Genomic DNA, 14839 nt, shown 5'->3' with positions numbered 1-14839 from the left:
CACACCAACCCGCATCCCAACTTAGCTGCGGAACTCTGGGACTGTGATGGAGAAAAGGAGAGAAGTTACCCTTTCAGCTGCTAAGGCTGAGGGTACTTTTCTTCTCTCGTGCCAGCCTGAACTTTCTATCCCAGAAACACTGGATATTGGAGGATCAGAAATGGGGCGTCTGGTATGTGGAGACTCACTAGCATTTAGATAAGTCCCCTGGTGTGCACCTCATGATGTTTTCCGTTTGAGGAACTGATGCAGTTCCAGTTTGGGGGTGTCTCCCTATAGAAGGGGGTCCCCATTTGTAACGCACCGCTTTGAACATACGTCACAGGCTTAGTGGTACTCAAAAGTCATATTTGGGGCATTCTTGCCATTTCGTTTTTGGACTTCTGGGCATCTCTTTGCCATTTGTTTTGTTTTTAGTGACTTCCTGCTTTCAGGGTTTGGTTTGGTTTGTTTACTTTGGTTTGTGAGCACAGACATCTGACCCTAACTGCTTGAGCTGGAATGGGAAGCACTTATTCTAAGATTTCATCTGAGTCCCTTAGGAAAAATCCTAGATTACTGGCAACCTATAGTTAGGACGAGTATTTACTTAATTGGAAATTAAAAGTGCTCACACACACATAAAAAAATTTTTTTGAGGGAGCTCTTTTTATTGTGTATGTAATTAAGGTGATTTTTTTTTTAAAAAAAGGAGAAGCTGGCTTGGTAACTTTAAACAAAGACTTCTCAGAGGGAAACGTATGTTTTTATGCATCTTTGAGGTGGAAAATTTCTATCTGATCTTCCTAGGCTGTTCTATTGTGTGTGTTTGTTTGTGTTAGGCCTATAAGAGGTCTTTTTATAATTTATTGGTGGCCAAATGATAAGTTCTTTTAAAATTAGAGAAACTAACAATTATTAAATCTAGAGCACAGATGAAAAAGCCTGCGACAACTCTAAGGTTTTCCTAGGAATGGTGGGATTTTGTTGCATAGGGAAACCAAACTTTGGGCTATTGCAAAGCCATTATACCATGCTTTGAAAGGTGCAGATTCTGAACCTTTGATTTGGATCAAAGTGTGTTGTTCGCTCAGTCCTGTCCAACTCTTTGCAACCCCATGGATTGTAGCCTGCCATGCTTCTCTGTCCATGGGATTCTCCAGGCAAGAATACTGGAGTGGGTTGCCATGCCCTCCTCCAGGGAATCTTCCCCACCCAGGGATGGAACCCAGGTCTCCTGCATCTCCTGCTCTGCAGGTGGATCCTTTACTGCTGAGCCACCAGGGAAGACTGTTTAAGAGGACATCCTTCCTTAAATGGAAGAGGAGCTTCAATAGAGAAAGCAGAGAGGTGGTCTTGCTTGTCAAGTCAGTGCCAGGGAACCAGCTGACTTCCAAATCTAACACGTTGAGTTTTCTGCCAAGATAGAACAGCCTTCCGTTCTAATTTCTGACTCCCATTCAGGGACTGCTACAATAGATTATCAAGTCCCAGCTCATCCTGGAACATTCTGGGATTATTATGGGAGCAACAGGGGGATATGTATTGAGAGCCCATAATTTATACGACATTGAGAAATGCGCTTGGCATATATTGCCTTATTTCATGTCTACAGAAGAGCTTCAATTAGGTGTGATTACCTGTATTTTGCAAATTCAGAGACAGGCTCAGTGGGATTCAGTAACTTCTACCAGTTGTGTCCCACACAACCAGGAACTAATAAAGTTGGATTTCTACTCAGAAGGATATGAAACACGTGGTGTTTACATGCAGGATTTATTTTAATTGCTCCAGGTTCAGGGTTTAACCTCTTTGGTTTTAGGATGGCAACTTGAAAACAAAATGCACTTTGTTTTTTGAGGTTTTCTAGTTGTGACAATTGCCCAGTTACCACCATTTAAACTAGAATCACGCTGTGGTATATTTATAAAATTAATGCTTTTCCCTCAAAAGATGAATTTTCTCAGAAGTAAATTTTAGATGGTAAAATGATTAGAATGATAAATATTAGGATCCCAGAAACCATGTTTATCATCATCCAAAAAAACCCCAGAAAAGACTGTTTGGTGAAACTTTCACCATTCTGAATGCATTGAACAATGCTGTAGTTTTATAAGAAGCTGCCTTTCCTATGTCCCCTTTTTTCTCTGCTAAAAAGAACAATTTGAGAGTCAAATATAACATTGTAGTGCAAAGTCATAGGAAATTATAATCACATGGGCGAGAGCTGCCCGACAGGACCTGTAGCCTAGGAAGGATGCAAGCATGGCCAAAACCAGGGCCTAGCACTGGGGGGAAAGTGGAGGCCAAGGGCCCAAGAAAGGCTTGGAGAAGCAATTTCAGAAGCCAGTTTCCTGGAGCATAGGAATTGGGGCAGAGGATGGGTGTGCAGGCAAACAGAATAAGCAGCACAAGGACTTCTGTGAGTTACTGGTCCATTTTGGACACATTCCTAATTTAGTTGGAATGTTTAAGGGAGACATCTTGAAACATTTTTTTAAAATTTTATTTAACAATTTACAGAAACTCTCCCAAAGCCTGGATTCTAATAAACTTCTCTGACTTGCTGGTCTTGGAGTTTGGTGCTGTGTGTGTGCTCAGTTATGTCCAGCTCTTTGTGACCTCATGGTCTGTAGCCTGCAGCCTTAAATTAAAATGACCATGGGGATAAAATTCTGCTAGCTTTTTGTGTTTGTTTTTTTTTTTAAGAGAGAGTTGCACCATGGGGCTATTTTCTTGTATCAATCAAGTGGCTGGATTTTTTTGGGACAAGCATTAAAATCAGAGGTATAGGAGCTTTGGACCATATTTAAGCAACATCAGTTTGTGCAAATACTTGAAATCCTGGGATTCACGTGGAACATTCAGAGAAAATTGTCCAGGACAATGATCTTCAACTATTTTACAGGGTCTTAACCAGGACTGAATGAGGTAGAGAAGGTGAAGAAATCATTGATCTTGACTGGCATGCGTGCATGTTAGGTTGCTTCAATTGTGTCCGACTCTGTGACCCCATGGACTGTAGCTCGTCAGGCTCCTCTGTCCATGGGATTCTCCAGGCATGAATACTAGAGTCGGTTGCCATGCCCTCCTCCAGGGGTTCTTCAAACCCAGGTCTCCTGAGTCTCTTCATTGGCAGGAGGGTTCTTTACCACTAGCACCACCTGTGTGCCCAATATGATATTGACATAGTCCCTAGGATTTTACCTGGGCTAGTCGCAGTGTGCTCCTGGTTAGAGCTATCACAGGCTCGTTTGGGGATAGAAACTTCTATTTTTATTTATTTATTTAGTGTTGACTTTGCTGGGTCCTCACTGCTGCACTCGGGCTCTCTCTAGTGGAGGCAAACTGGGGCTACTCTCTAATTGTGTTACATGGGCTTCTCACTGCAGGGGCTTCTCTTGCTGTGGGGCACAGGCTGCAGGATGCTTGGGCTTCAGTAGTTGAAGCGCGGGGGCTCAGTAGTTGTAGCTCACAGGCTTCATTGCCCGACAGCAGGTAGGATCTTCCGGACCAGAGACTGAACTGGTGTCCACTGCATTGGCAGGTGGATTTGTAACCACTAGACCATCAGGGAAACTTGGAATAGAATCTTTAGTACACACTGTGGCATCTGGAGAAGGCAATGGCAACCCACTCCAGTACTCTTGCCTGGAAAATCCCATGGGCGGAGGAGCCTGGTGGGCTGCAGTCCATGGGGTCGCCAAGAGTCGGACACGACTGAGCGACTTCACTTTCACTTTTCACTTTCATGCATTGGAGAAGGAAATGGCAACCCACTCCAGTGTTCTTGCCTGGAGAATCCCAGGGACAGGGGAGCCTGGTGGGCTGCAGTCCACGGGGTCGCACAGAGTCAGACACGACTGAAGCGACTTAGCAGCAGTAGCAGTGGCATCTAAATATTAGGTTGAGAGGTGTAAACCACTGCTCCTGGACTGTTTTGACTTATAAAATTAGCAATTTCATGGGGTTGAATCTAGTAGGATATTCTCCATAGTCTCCCTCACCCGCTCTCATTATGTTTCTTCAAAACCCTAGTCTGAGATATCACAGAATCTAAACGAGAACTCATTTTCTGCCACTTTCCTCCAAGTTTCCATGAAATTTCAGGTCTCAAGAAGCATTTTGATAGCCACTCTTAGCAATTCATAGATTGGTTCCTGAATCAGCTTCTTCATGGGCCCAAGAGAATTGCACTCTGGGGTGGAGGGCCTGCTTTTAGGCCAAGGACAATCATAGGAAATTCTGAGGAAGTTAAGTTTACACAAAGCCGGTGGCAACATCTAAGGAAAAGGAAACCCTAGGTTAGGTTGTGGCATCTCTTCCCTGGATTTCATTAAAAATCTTTCCCAAGTCTTGCTGGGTTTGCAAATGTGCTATTTGAATGTACCAACAGAGCCTTGGTGATCACTGTCATTGGTTTCTCAGGGAGGACAGGCTTGCGGAATGCCTGGCCTCAGTTTCATTCTGACTCTGCCATTTTTCCTGCACCAGCCAATACATTCTTATTTGGAGCTTTTGTCAGTTACAGGGTGAGTTATGGACACAAATCTTTGTGCCCAGTGATGTCTTTGGTGGGCCAGTGGCTGAGACTCCACACTCCCAATGCAGAGGGCCCGGGTTTGACCCCTGGTTGGGGAACTAGATCCTACCTGCCACAACTAAAGATCCCACGTGCCACAACAAAGACCTGGTACCGCCAAATAAATAAATAAAAATAAATATTAAAATAAACTTTGTGCCTGCATAAAAGGACATAGTCATTTTCACACTATTTCAAGTGTCCTGAGAAGGTTTTATGATGATAAATACAGCATCAATGATCATCTTTTGCACATGGAAATTTTAATTATTCTTCTTTTCCTGGGGTTTCAACAGAGGGCAAAAGAAGAACTATGATAATATGAGGATAGGTAATTTATTCTTGATCTTAGTCCAAGCAATGAATGTCTCAGATTCAACCCCTTCAGAGGGATTTTCTCCAAAAAATATGTCTCAAATTTTAGAATGATTTTGCCATCTCCATAGCACTATTTTTTGTTGATGAGATGAAGAATCTAGTAAGATGAACACAGCAAATAAAACACAGACTGCCATTTATTAATACAAATTTATATAGTGGCATATGCTATTGGAGAAATCAGAAATTCATAACACACAGATTGGTATTGGAAATACAAAAATCATTTCAGAGTCAAGGAATCAGGTTGACAGCACCACAGATGTTTTACTCAAGTCTGAGCAGGTGTGTAGTATCTGGGAATGAATACCTAGGGTACACCAAGACTACATATTGTAAGATTGTGCAAACACATTCCCACACTCTTTCCGCATCTCCCCATAACAATCCACGCGAGGCCAGGAGGCCTGGGGCACAATCAGAGGGCAAAGGTGCAGACTCTTCTTTCTTTGAACCTTCACAGCCAGCTTGTGATAGCAAATAGCAACCCCTGAGGGGCTTTTGTTCTTGTTCACCTAAAGGCATGGTAGGAAAGGTTAGTAAAACACACACACGGCCTTAGTGAGCAAGTTAGAAGAATTGAAAGGAGAGCTTTGACTGGAATAGCATCCCAGGTCAGTCAGCAAATTTTCTGCTTCCTCATATAAAATGAAATGAAAAATTCTGTATCGAAGCAGTACGTCTCCGCTTTACATCTCTGAACACCTCCTATTTCACACGTGTGCATCCACTAGAGAAGGATGAAGTGTATGTGGTGGGGGTGGAGGATAGAAAGGAAGTGGGGCACAAATGATCCCAAGGACTTCCCTTTCACACTGACAACTCACTATCTCAAGGGTCACTTGAGACCCTTCCACAGAGGCTGCTAGGAGCGCGCTGAGATCAGCCTCCACTCCTTCCCACACCAGCCCCCTTCTGCCTCCTGTCCTCACTCTTCCCACCCACGTGCCCTGTTTAGTAGGATCGGAAGGGCCGTGCCAGAAGGCTCTCCCAGCAAGTGGGAAGCTGCTGCTTTCACATGTAAGCACTCAGGCATCTAGGAGTGGTGAGACACACAGGCCACACCAAAAGTTGCTCCTCGAGTGACTGGCTCTGTCTTGGAAGAAATAGTGGCAACCTTCTAATATAGGTTGTTTTTGTTTAGTTGCTAAGTCCTATCTGACTCTTGTGACCCCACGGACTGTAGTCCGCCAGGCTCCTCTGTCCATGGGATTCTCCAGACAAGAATACTGGAGTGGGTTGCCATTTCCTTCTCCAGGGGATCTTCCCGACCCAGGGATCGAACCCAGGTCTCCTGCATTGCAGGCAGATGCTTTAACCTCTGAGCCACCAGGGAAGCCTCACACTCATCTTGGAATGCTCATCAAACTCTCCTCCAACTGTCCTGCTCAGGAGACTGACTCAGTCTCATCTCCTGTTAACATGCTATTCCAGCTTCTCAGTTCAGTCCTCCTCAAATCCATGCCAGATTCATGCCTGTGTCAAGTGGTGCTTCTCTGCCTCAGTGAGAAGACAATTTTAGGATCCAAGTAGGAGAGGTGTTTTTTTTCTCTACTTGCCCTTATGATATTGGCACCATACTCTCTGTCCCCTGCCCTAAATCGACTCCTCTATCCTTCATCCATAACACCATTTATTTGTTCACTTAAAACATATTCCTGGAGTGCTTGTGATGTGCCAGGCTCTGCTGGAGAACCCAAGGCATGGCTCAGACCCGCCCTCCTCCCAAGGAGCTTGGACTCCAGCAGAGATGCCTGAAACCTTACATGGTTCATTCTTTCTAGCTCCGAGTACCAAAGTGCTTCCAATGTGGAATGTTCTCAGAGTGAGGCTCAACTCTAATACAAATATTACACAGTGTGAATGCTCCGCGATTTGCTCAGCGGTAAAGGTGTGACGGGTGTCAGAAGGGGAAGTGTCTTTTCCTCTCAAACAACAGAAAGGTGCCTCCAGTTCAAAACAACATGACATGCATGCTTACGTTTTTGCCAACTCAGCAGAAATAAAACAACACAAAAGCAAGTGGTGTGCACACTACATACTACATCATTAAGCTGCTATTCGAACACTAAATCATTTTAGGGCCATGTGTTCATGGCCTTGTCATGTGCTGTGCTGATATGGTAAAATAAGTGCCTGAGCTACCAAAAAAAGAACCCCCAAAAGAGAAATCCCTGAAATACTGTACCGGAAGCCCTGCCTGTATTTGCTGAGCGAGTACTCTGTCTGCTGTGAGCACTAGCCCTTTTGTGCTGTGAGTACCAGGGAATCCTCAACTCCCGTTTTACTTGGGGCCTGAGCTTTCTCCTGATTGTCTTTATTCAAAGGAACCACTGACTTCTCTGAAGCCCTAACAAAATAAAAGCCCCACAGCTAGCAAAGCACAGGGCTTGTCTATTACCGGACTGGGAAAAGCCTGGGGCAGCAGGAACTGTGGTAGGTGTGTCAAGCACCCACAGGCAACGTTGGCTAAAGGGGCACAGTGGAGCGATCTTGCCTGGCAGCCATCCTGTTCCAGGGAGGATGTCTCCTGGCTGCAGTGTAAACCAGCTGGGTACAAGAAATCCCCTGGGGCCAAGGGCGCAGAGCCTCTCTGATGTGCTCTGAGTCACCTGCCAGTTCCCTCCTTCCCCCCAGGTTTCAGTGCCCCCTCCATAAAGTGGGAGGGGGTTTCCCCCATGCCTGATGCCTGACAGGAGAGGCTGAGGTTTCTCGGAGAAATGCTCTAGTCCAGAGCAGTTTAAAGCCCCAGGTGAAAAGGGCTGGTGATGCAAAGTACAATCGGAGGATGTAGAGTGCAGACTGTCAACTGGACGCATGAGCAAACACATAGGTGCTTATTAGCAGAATTCTGAGTGGGATCTGTGCATCAGCAATGTGAACTCTGCGGTCCAGATGCCCAGGAAAAGCGCAAGCAGAAGGGAGCTGGAGCTGGAGGGGAGGGTGGGGGAGTGGAGACCAAAAGCACTGCCCCCCTCCCCTGCCCCCCGCCACTTTCTGCCTTTGAGACCTTTCAGTACATCCCTGTGCGCTCCCTCTGCTGACCAAAGTCCAGTCCTAACTCTGAATACTGGCTTTCCAAGACTAGCCTTACAGAAGGAACAATTTGTAGCAGAGACTTAATGGGATCCACGGAAAGAACTCCTTCCATCCTCTGGGGTCTCAGTGGTTCTTTGTCCCATGAGGTAGCTCAGTTGTGAGTTGATGCAAGTGATGTATGCCTTCCGCCACTGAACGCTATCGTATTCCCTTTTTTAACTGGCAAGATTATAAAAATACCAGTATTTTTCCCCCGTTTTATAAAAATGACTTTAGAAAAAAAAAAATACACATGGGTCTCCTCCATTAAACTTCTGTTCCGTCCTGTAAATTGTTGTGAACTCTGACTTCCAGATTCAATTTCTTTACTTTCGCACCTCTGAACACGTACGCGCGCTCGGCTTCTCCAAGTATGTTCACATTGCGCACCGTGCAGTACTGTCTGTCCACATTCTTCTCCACCCTGTCTGCCCCCCTCTTGGGCATGTCCACCTTGGTATTCAGAGGGTATTCCTCCAGGATGTCCCCCGTGGGCGGCTTCTTCCTTTGTTTCTGGCATTTCCTGGTGATGAAACAAGCCACCAAAGACACCAGAAGTAGGAGCATGATGGCAGCAAGGGCGCTGCCGATAGACGCCCCGGTTTGGGAGAGAGAAGCAGCTATGACTGGCTCTTGCATCTCCAGGTTCAGGGACTTCATATTGGTGCCATTCTTGACTTGGTCTCCTTCATTGTCATAGATGAGGGACTCGTCAAGGCTCAGCCAGCCACTGGGGTCTGCCAGGTCCCTTCGGTGGCGCCTCAGAGGGGCCGTGAGAGAGCGCTGGACCCTGGGGCCTGAGATGGTATCAGGACCAATGATGTAGATCACCTGAAGGTACCACTGGTGTCCTGCTTCCACCTGCAGGGAGGAGGAGACGGGAGAGGAACTGAACATGTCACTGATGCCCACAGACCACCGCTGAAGAAGGGAACGGGAAGACCACTGCCCACCACAAGCTTCCATAGGTAAATGGTTTCAAGAAAAGCATTAGCTACACCAGTGCTCACAGCTGCATTATTTACAATAGCCAGGATATGGAAACAACTTGAGTGTCCATCAGATGAATGGAAAAGGAAGATGTGGTGTGTGTGTATATATATATATATACACACACATACAATGGAATACTATTCAGCTATTAAAAAAATCTTGCCATTTGTGCCAACATGGATGGACCTAGAAATTATTAGGCTGTACAGGCTGTACTCAGTCACTTCCACGTCTTTGAGATCCCATGAACTGTGGCCCACCAGGCTCCTCTGTTCATAGGATTCTCCAGGTAAGAATACTAGAGTGGGTTGCCATTTCCTCCTCCAGGGGATCTTCCCAACCCAGGGATCAAACCTGTATCTCCTGCATTGGCAAGCAGATTCTTTACCACTGAGCCACCTGGGGAGCCCTAGAAAGTATTACACTAAGTGAAATAAGTCAGTCAGAGAAAGACTAATACCATATGATTTTACTTATATGTGGAATTAAAAAAAAAAAGACAAGCAAAACAAAATGAAAACAGATTCAGATACAGAGAGTAAATAGGTAGTTGCCAGATGAAGGAGGGGGTGGGGGGCCGGGATACATGCAGGGGCTCAAGAGGTACAAACCTCCAGCTATAAAATAAAGAAGTTGTGAGATGTAATACACAGCATAAGGAATATGGCCACTAATACTGTAATAACTTTGTATGGTACAGATGGTTACTAGATTTACCACACTGATCATTTCATAATGTATGCAAATGTCAAATCACTATGTATTACATGTGAAACTAACATAACATTGTACATCAAATATATTTCAATTAAAAAAAAAGAAAGGGAACTGATCCACTAAAGAAAGAATCTTTTTTTTTTTAAGTCATAGAATAAATCAGACTATCACTGGTCACTGGCCTCCTTTAAAAAATGTTGAGGTAAGACTATGCGTGGTGCATTTAAGGATTAGTAAGTATGCCACTATAACTGTAGCAAAATAAATAAAGATTTTGATGAAGTACAGGAAAAAAAGAAAGAAAAAGAAAAGCATTAGCAATGGTTGGTGTCTGAATAGAGAACTGAACCAAATATTTTGGGTCTAGTCTATTTCCAAATTAAAGTGATTTTAGGGCAAATATTCATATTTTTTTCTGTTTCCCTACTTGTTCATGGAATAGCCCTAAGAATTTATCTTTTAGGGTTTCTGTAGCTTAGTGAATGCTTATGATTTGTTGGTCTTTATTGACATAAGTAGAGTAATAGTATTAATAACCAATTCATTCCCAGTGACTTTCCACTGGTTTGTATGCTAATTTACTATTCATTGATGAACTTTAGCTAAAATAGAGTCATTCAATAAAGATTCATTAAACACCTACTCTGCGCTTAATAAACAGACACTTGATAAAAATTTGCTAAATCTGAATACTTTTTGGATCATCTTCTGAGTGGTTATGTCATCAAGCATTTTATTTCCCTTTCATCTGCCACGCATTGAGACCCTCCATGATTTTGAAATAACTTCTGAAGAGTGATAATAGTTCTGAAATTCAAGGTCATGACTTACTATTTGAAGATGGAGAAGAGTAGAAATTGATCTTGGAAATTCATGCTTATTACTGGGACTTAAGAGTATTTTTGCTTATTAAATACTAGTAATTCTTACCATTCTAAATCACTGGACTGTATTTATGATTTTGTTAAATATTTCCACATAATTGTGAAAAATAGCTGGTGCTGCACAGAGCCATGATGAGACTATATGCGAATTAAAGAATTTTATTATTGCTTTGGTCTATTGGATAGATGAAAAAATTTGGGGTAACTATGTTAGTTGCTCAGTCATGTCCGACTGTTTGCGACCCTGTGGACTATAGTCTGCCAGGCTCCTCTGTCCTTGGAATTTTCCAGGCAAGAATACCGGAGTGGGTTGCCATTCCCTTCTCCAGGGGATCTTCCCAACCCAGGGATCGAACCCAGGTCTCCTGTATGGCAGGCCAATTCTTTCCTGTCTGAGCCACCAGGGAAGTCAAGACCCCGATGCTGGGAAAGACTGAAGACAAAAGAAGAGTACAACAGAGGATGAGATGGTTGGATGGCATCACCAAATCAATGGACATGATCTTGGGTGAACTCTGGGAGATGGTGAAGGACAGGGAAGCCTTGCGTGCTGCAGTCCATGGGGTCACAAGGAGTTCAACAGGACTTAGTGGTTGAACAATGGTAAGTTTAACAACAATAAAAAGACCTGCCAGCAAGAATGCTATAAAAAGAAACTGCCATTGCAGAGATGATGTCATCCTCCTCTTTGTAACCTTTAAAGTGAATTGGTGCTCTACTTCTATTCTCACCACACTCACCTTATAGAGCGCGTCTACCTTCAGAGTAAATCCATCCACGCCTGGCATGCTGCTGACCACGTGGAAATCAGGCAGCTCGGAAGCAAAATGGGCCTCAAAGGGCACGTCATGGAAGTACTTGTCAGTTACCTCTGGCTGACTGCGGTCCTAGGAGTTGGAAGAGAGAAACACAAGATCTAGCAAGATGGAGCCACTGAACTGGCAGGCGGTGGTCACAGGGAGGAGGCAGTCACCCTTTGGATCGGGGGAACGTGTGCTGCAGGAGCCCTCACCTGAGCCTTAAGTAGACTGCTGCCCCAGGGCACCCACTGCCCTCTGGGGGAGGACACTTGGTGGTCTCTGTGATCTTGAAACATAACAAGTAAGATAGCCTAGACCAGCAATTCTCAGGCTATGTGTCCTCAGGACTTAAAAATGAAAGATGTCTCAAAGCTTTCGTTTATGTGATTTATATCTATCAATATTTACTGTATTAAAATTAACACTGTGATATGCTACAATGAACAATTTTTTTAAATGAAAAAATATAGATATTTACTAATTCATTTTAAGAGAGAAATGAGCAACTCATTACATGTTAACATAAGTAACATATTTTTTAGTGAAAACACCTATATTCATATCCACCCAAAAAGAGAGTTGGCCTTGTTTTACATTTTGGCAAATTGCTAGAAAAGAAGTAGATTCTCATAATTGCTTCTATTTTCCATCAGTTGTGATATGTTGTTTTGGCTGAAGTATGTGAAGACAATCTGGCCTCACATAAGCTTATGTATTAATAGCTGGAAGGGGGAGAAATGTTTGAATAACTTTTTCAGATAATTGTGCACATTCTTTTTTGATACTAAATCAAACCTCAGGAGGTGGTGTTTTTTAAAGATTAGGCACAGTACGAATTGTGATTCCATATCAGTAAACCTGCATACTCTCTGCAAGTGCGAGGGAATGAGTGTGAAAAAAACAAGCAACATCATATCATCACGAAAGTAGTTTTGAGCTCATGGAGGCCCGGAAAGAATACTGGGGATATATTGAGGGGTCTCTGGGACACACTGAGAAATACTGTCTTAGTCTTTCCTCTTCCTAAAATGTCAGTGACAGCTTGTCTTGCTGAAATGGAGCAGGACCCTCTGGTCCTTGCCCCTCCCCTGCCTCCACGTCCTCAGTCTGCCCTTTGTCTGTGGAAGAACTTTGGCCAAAGAATACGTTTCATCAGAGAAGTGAGAAAATGCAGAAACAAAGGAAAACAATCAAAGGAGACCAAATAATAATGTAGTCATTAAGCACAGTCAAAGACCTTTAGCTCCTTCTCAAGGGCTATAGTACTCTTGCCTGGAGAATCCCAAGACAGCGGAGCCTGGTGGGCTCCCGCCTATGGGGTGGCACAGAGTTGGACATGACTGAAGCAACTTAGCAGCAGCAGCAGTACCAAGGGCTACAGATAATATTCTGAGCCATATCCTGTGAGGTGTCTTGTAGTTACTGAAACTCCCACCAGGTGGAAGAAGTTAAGTACATGATGACCAGACTGTAGCCATGATACAAACTGCCACAGGTCTGAGAACTGATTGCAAAGAAATGGAAACAAATGAACTCTAGAACTGAAGACTAACAGTATTCAAGACAATCAAGATGACTCTGGTCAGACCACTGACGACTGTCAGAGCTGACCATACTGTTTCTGCATGTAACCCCTTCCCTCTGTCTATAAAAGCTCTTGCTCCCTGATTGTCAGGGGAAGAACTGGCCGTTAGACATGCATCTGCCCTTGGTTATCAGCATCCAAAATAAAGCAAACTTTCCTTTCCACCAACCTTTTTACTGGCTTTTCAGTGGCAAGCAGCCAGACCTGGGTCGGTAACATTGTTACTCACCATAATTATCACTAGCTTTGTAATATGTGCTAGAATTAAGCTGACAGAGACAACATCAACAAAACAATAACAGTATCTGTAGAAACCATCGAGTGTGGGGTTCTATTAGCATTAGGCAAAATTTATAGCTGAGGAAATCTATCCGTGTGTCAGCCCTTTAACACAAACAGCATACCAGCAGCAGGAATCTGTGTTTCAGATGTTTGTTTGGCTGAATGCATCCATACTGTGGCCCTTCATTGTAGATGGTCCCTGTGGGATCAAAGAAAGGCACGTAGCCATCCTTTCCAGTACAAAGATACACCTTCTCCAGCTGGAGCTTGTAAGCAGAATTAAGGTTTTGCTCTGGATTCCAAAGTACTCGGCCATAGAGGATTTGACCTGAAAAGATTGCAAGGCTTAATTAGGTCAGACTTTAAGAAAGAGGGAAAAAAAATAGTGTCAAGGATAGGAAGGCTTTAACACGCTTCTTCAGAATCAAAAGTACCTTTCTATGTGCCCCTAAAATACACATTGATTCATGCATTGTTTCCTTTAATCAGGAAATGTTCCTGAACTATTTAGGGTAGGGCACGCATTCCCTCATGTGCAAGGGATACAAAGGTCAGTGAGACACAGCTAAGAGGGCAGAAATACAAGCAAAGCAATTGCTAAAAGCAGCTAGCATTTATTGAACTCACACTCCTGGCGAGGTACTTTACCAAGTCCTTCCCATGGGAGAACTCAGGAGGTGCTCACCATTTTACAGATGAGGACACTGAGTGGTGAGGTGATTTGTTCAAGGTCACAGAGTCACCAAGTGGTGAGGGTGGGATTCAAAGTCGAAGGTGCTTGGTTTGAAACACCCACACTGTTAACCACCGTGCGATACTGTTACCTCACCACAGAGGAAGGTCAACAACATCAAATGAGCACAGAGCTGACAATGAGGGCTTAGCACCAAAGTCTGCCTGGAGAGCACTATGGAAGGGTATAAAGAGGAGATGACATTTGAGCTGTATCCTGAACCATGAGTGGTCAGCTGGGGCATCTGAGTCGGGAGGGAGAGGCTGCAAGAGCATCCCAGGTAAAAGCAAGTCCATGTACAAAATACGAAATGCTGGAAGTATTGTCCTGGTGTAGTTACTTCTTCTTAGTTCCTGCTCAGATCAGATCAGATCAGTCACTCAGTCGTGTCCGACTCTTTGCAACCCCATGAATCGCAGCATGCCAGGCCTCACTGTCCATCACCAACTCCTGGAGTTCACTGAGACTCACGTCCATCGAGTCAGTGATGCCATCCAGCCATCTCATCCTCTGTCGTCCCCTTCTCCTCCTGCCCCCAATCCCTCCCAGCATCAGTCTTTTCCAATGAGTCAACTCTTCGCATGAGGTGGCCAAAGTATTGGAGTTTCAGCTTTAGCATCAGTCCTTCCAAAGAAATCCCAGGGCTGATCTCCTTCAGAATGGACTGGCTGAATCTCCTTGCAGTCCAAGGGACTCTCAAGAGTCTTTTCCAACACCACAGTTCAAAAGCATCAATTCTTTGGCGCTCAGCCTTCTTCACAGTCCAACTCTCACATCCATACATGACCACAGGAAAAACCATAGCCTTGACTAGACGAACCTTTGTTG

At 44.3% G+C, this 14839-nt stretch overlaps 1 protein-coding gene across 1 annotated transcript in view; it reads right to left on the bottom strand.

Moving 5' to 3' along the window:
- Nucleotides 1-6212: 6212 nt before the first annotated feature.
- The window catches only part of FRAS1 (Fraser extracellular matrix complex subunit 1), a 535710-nt gene continuing 527083 nt past the window's right edge, over nt 6213-14839 (bottom strand). The window contains exons 72-74 of the mRNA XM_010845896.1: nt 13401-13606; nt 11352-11498; nt 6213-8878 (exon numbers count right to left, since the gene is read on the bottom strand). Of these exons, the coding sequence (XP_010844198.1) occupies nt 8285-8878; nt 11352-11498; nt 13401-13606 (947 nt within the window). The 3' untranslated portion in view covers nt 6213-8284. The remainder of the gene's footprint in view (nt 8879-11351; nt 11499-13400; nt 13607-14839) is intronic.

Source organism: Bison bison, unplaced genomic scaffold, assembly GCF_000754665.1.
Source record: "Bison bison bison isolate TAMUID 2011002044 unplaced genomic scaffold, Bison_UMD1.0 scf7180017864228, whole genome shotgun sequence".
NCBI lineage: Eukaryota > Metazoa > Chordata > Mammalia > Artiodactyla > Bovidae > Bison > Bison bison.
This window is presented reverse-complemented; position numbering and strand designations above follow the sequence as displayed.